Source organism: Convolutriloba macropyga, chromosome 14 (assembly GCF_964194025.1).
Source record: "Convolutriloba macropyga chromosome 14, txConMacr16.3, whole genome shotgun sequence".
NCBI lineage: Eukaryota > Metazoa > Xenacoelomorpha > Acoela > Convolutidae > Convolutriloba > Convolutriloba macropyga.
The window spans coordinates 2,100,778-2,105,788 of NC_134481.1; the positions used below are offsets into that span (position 1 = coordinate 2,100,778).

The 5,011-nt window shown below is 33.7% G+C and overlaps 1 protein-coding gene across 1 annotated transcript in view; it reads right to left on the reverse strand.

Annotated features, from left to right (window-relative positions):
• Nucleotides 1-4,827, reverse strand: part of LOC142353369 (uncharacterized) — a 21,549-nt gene extending 16,722 nt beyond the window's left edge. The window contains exon 1 of the mRNA XM_075405602.1: nt 4,808-4,827. Within this exon, the coding sequence (XP_075261717.1) occupies nt 4,808-4,827 (20 nt within the window). The remainder of the gene's footprint in view (nt 1-4,807) is intronic.
• Nucleotides 4,828-5,011: the final 184 nt, after the last annotated feature.

A 5,011-nucleotide genomic window follows, 5' to 3' on the forward strand; every position in this document is an offset into this window, starting at 1 on the left:
TCCACGGTGGTTCTTCAATGATTTTTTTAACGCTAATAAGGTTTATTTGTTCGCGTGGTTATCAAAAAACGTTCATCAGATTTTATTGCATTTTGTCAGATAAAAATCTGTGCTAAGCCAATTTTTGAAGCTTGTACTGGGGACAGTTGTTTCATGAACTTTCCTCTCTAACTCAGCAGCAAATTTCCCATCCCGTTCTCTTTCATTGGGTGATTTAAAAATTACGGTTTACTGAATAGCAGTCACCACATTAAAAATGCTCCCGTTTGATGTAGACGTATCAATGGTTCATGAAAGAAGAACCAATTTTGACTCTGAATTATGGACTCGTAAATAAATCTGGTCACGTGGCGCGAGCCAAAATCATTCAGGAAGACTCCTTCATGATAACTGTCGAAAATTATTGCAACAGTTATCTGTCGACACTCTTTGCTCATCATTAATGAGTCGATGCTATATTGTCGTCAAACAGATGTTACAGATTTAAACTTGAAGTGACATTTCACTAAACATTTAACAACTAGAAGAATGCTTGTAATTATAAATTTGCTTGTGCTAAAAATGCTTGTGCTAAAAATTTTCTTTTGTGCAGCTGAAACCAATTTTTTTAATCTTAATATACCGTAAATTATCTGATCTGTCTAAATTTTTTTAATAGCAACCCTTCAAAACCTAATTTTTTATTGTTTCACCTCTAAAAATCTAACCCATTTAATTGTTTTTTCGCCACCCCATTCTACCCCTCCCCCCACCCCACCCAATAATCTAAGAGTACGCATAGAGAGCTGTATATGTGTATAGAGTTCTCTTCTAATTGGGTGTCTCTCCTCTCTTAATGATGCGAGATCGATATTGATTCCCCAAATTACCCTCTCTCCCTCTTTTCCCTCCCTCTCTCGCGTCTCCTAATGTATCTCCCTCCCCGCCCCCTCTAATGGAATAATCCATTATAGACATTGCCGGCTTCTCTTTTCATTGACGTTTAACTATCTCCGCTTTAAGCGCGTCATCACAAATTGGAAATCTATTTTAAAATCAGAAAAAATTGATCCTATGTGTCGGTTTTCTGTTGTTCGCTATCAAATGAAGGAAAAAACAGAAGATTCGGCAGGTATATTGCAGTTTACAAAATAAAATCGAATATCATTTAGCAGGAAACGTAGGAACTTTTAGAGGTTGTATGTATTTTACGTAATATGACATGGTTCTAGATTTATTTTATATTTTATTTTCTACTTTTTTAAAAATCTCTTTTTTATAAAAGTTTTTTAAGTTCAAGACAGCTGAATGACTTTTTTTATTCGAAATTTTTTACTCATAACCAGCTAAATAATAATTAAGTTTTAATTGTAAATTTTGAATTGGCTCCCCAAATAATTTTTTATCAGATCATTTTGTCGTGGTAATTTTAATACTGCACATTGGTCTTAAAGCGCTCTTTGTAGATATTCACATTTATTTGATCAGTCTAGTATACATGCAGTCTAGTATACATTAGTTTTCATGTATGAGCAATTAAAGCTTTAAATGTCTCGAACTTTTTCAATTATTTGCTCTTTTTCTAAAATAATTTCAGCCCTTTCTTTACCCGCCATCGAATGAATAATTTTAACGGCCGTCAGACAGGTTTGTTTTGATTTCTCCGAGGCAGTTTGTTCACTCAGGCGTCTTATTGGTCGTTGTTCTAAATGTCTATCTATATTCTGACTAAGCCCCCGTTCAATAAACACAAATCTTTCCTTTTCATTCAGCACTTTCCGCTCATTTTCCTTTCTATTGTCTTTTCTTTAATATTTGTACATTTCTACCTCTACTATGTCTGTAGTCAAGGGCAAGACTGAGGGTGGGGGTTTTTATAATGAGTACTAGCGTAACATAATACCCCGGGGCCCTGTATGTGTGGGTAAGGGCTGGCAACTGAGGTGGGGGTGGGGGGGGGGGGGGGCTGAGTGTAATCCCCTTTGATTCGTTTCCGCTGACAGATATATGCCTCCGGTAGGAAATCAGCAGTCGTTCTTAGTCATTGTACAGTGTCTTTCAAGTTGCAAAATTAAATCAAAATGCTTCTAATCTTTATAATCTTACCAATCATTAGTCATTAATCTGTAACATGCGCAAATGTTGCGAAATGGTAGCTAATGTTAATGTCAAATTACTAAAGTTGTTCAAGTTTTTGAGTTTGTTCTTCTATGTTCTGTTTTCAGATCCAAGTCACAGTTAGAGCTGCTTCGTTAAATTCGGATTTAACAACCATCTAGAAAATTAAAATTCATGAAATAATTTAAGTGATATTTATATTTGGAGGAGAAACTATTTTTTTTTATTTATTAGGTACAAATGTTGGCTGCATAAGCTTCTTGTGTTATCTCCAATCACTGCAAACACAATTCATAAAAATTTATGCAAAAATAGAAACGAGTTCTTGTTTTAAAAAAATCAGTGTGACTGCCGTTTTAAGCGCTGCCTATTGAAAAACTATTGCAGAACGCCCTTTTTTCAATTTTCTCGAGTTGAAATTCTGTTAAATTGATCTGGAAAATTAAATCAACTGGTACGTTTTTTTCTGTACTTTCAATCTTTCTGTTCTGTAAAACGGTGAACAGTTAAATTTTTTTTGGTGAATAGTCATACAATAAAGATTTGATTTCTGGGGATTATGCAATGTAAACAAACAGAGAATATGTCATGATCATACCATGGTTGCGGTTATCTTTCCCCAGAAAATTATAGGTTTACCGTTTTACAAAAAAATATGAACACGCGGAAAAAAATAGAGTCTCAGTTACGTCTGTAACGTTTTAATTGAGCGTATTTTAGTTTATAGAATTGAAGTTATTTTTAAACAAAAATGTTTTTCTATGTTTTTTCTTGCTTTTTATTTAATGCATTTTTTAATCGGAAAGGCTTTCTATGGTCCACTTATAAAATGTGATTTTTGCGACCATATGTAACTAAATTTTTATTGATATTCATTCACGGAAAATTTAGTTCTTCACTTTTGAGGTTTCTTTTAGAAAAAATTCAAGTATCTTTAGGCATAAAGAACCATCTGCGTTGAAAGTCTGTTATATTGATCTGAAATATTTGATTAACGATTAACTGGGGCGCTTCTTTTAGCTTTCATTTTTTCTGTTCTGTGAAACCGTCAACAGATTTTTTTGGAATAATCTAACAATAAAGATTTGAATTCTTGGGATTATGCTATGTAATCAAACACACAATATGTCCTGACCATACAACGTCTGCGGTTATTGTTCCCCAGAAAATTATATATATACCGTTTTACAGAAAGAAATGACCACGCGGTTGAAATGAAGTCTCAGTTATGTCAGTAACTTTTTAATTGAGCGTAGGTTATTTATAAAACTGCAGTGATTTTTGATTAAAATGATTCTAAGTTTTTTTCTTGTTTTCTTATTTAATGCATTTTTGATTGGAAATGTTTTCTATGGTTCGCTCAAAAATAATGTGATTCTTGCGACCATATGTAACTAAATTCTTATTGATAGTTGTTCACGGAAAAAGTATTTCTTCACTTTTGAGGTTTCTTTTAGAAAGAATTGAAGTCTCTTTAAGCGTAACGAGGTATCTGTTTTCCTTGAGAGCAGTTTAAGCTTTTCTCTGAGCCGTTAGTTCTTTCTCAACTGCACCGTTGGTGAATTCAAAAAATTGGCTCTGTTGATCTGACAATTTTTTGAAGGTGTCACGATTTTTTTGGCGTCAGCTTCAAAATCTATTCTGTTCAAAAATTTGCTCTTAGAGAAATAAAAGTTATAGAAATAAGAAATTTAAAGTTCGTAGAGTTAAAAGTCACTTAAATAAAATATAAAATTTCATTCAGACGAGACTAGTATAAAAATGATTTTACAGAATTGACTAGAAAACCTGCACTCTAAAACTCTTGTGTAACGTCACTCAATTTTTTGTGCGAAAAATGCGTTGCGTGTGATTTCACGCGAGAAAATTTTCCTCTTGTAATAAACAATTACACGATTTTTCCTGTGAATGATTTCCAAAAAATGATCTTTTCGAAATTGATAAATAATCGCACTAAGTGGAACAGTTGCCGTGTTTAGTCTGTTTTTCCTCGTTGTTTCACAGTTTTCCTTGTTATATATTTCCTAGTGCAGTTTAGTCTGTTCTTCCTCGTTGTAGTCATAGCCCTCATAGATAGTTTAGACATGTAATTGTTATCTACATGTTCAGCTCCAAAATTTGCTTAATTTTTAATCCAACGGAGATTGTAATGTCAAGATTGGGTACTGCACTTGTGCAATTTGTTACAAATGTCGAAATCTCTGGTCAGTAGAGATCAACCAAATGCCAAAAGCAGTTATGTTGCAACAAAGCTTTGTCTGGTCATACCAGTCACAGTTAAATTACGTTTCTTTATATGGAGTTTTATGTTGTTTTAATACTAGGACGAATGCTGCGTTTATTGCAACAGCCATCAATGCCGGACTATAGATCGAAAACAAAACTTGGGTGACCGGACTATAGATCAAAAACAAAACATATCGAAAAAGAGTAAAAGTCGGGACAGTAGATCGAAATTTAATCGTTTTAATCATTAGCTGAAATCTGCGATCTGTCATGAGGCAGTGCCTTAGAGCCCCTTGGGACTTGATATGACACTATCACAACCGAACAAATTAAATGCTGTATTATAAACGAGTACAACTTGAATAATTTCATTTTCGATCTACAGTCTTTCGATATATTGTTCTGGCACAACTAAATCGTGGTTGGGAACCTTGCAACGTATATTTCTATTTGTTTTAGGTAAATTTGTATTTGTTGTTTTTACCTGACCAAAATTGGGTTCATGTATAAGCCATTTAATGAATAGGGGTAGAATAAGACTAGTCTCATGTTTACAATTCCTTGTTTTTATCTCTCTCGAGACGAGAGAGATCCGAGTAGAGTAAGGTGCCATGTTTCCTCCTCAGACAATAGAGTAATCAGTCAGTCCTTTTTTCTCTCAATCGGTGATTAAACCATTTTTAAAATG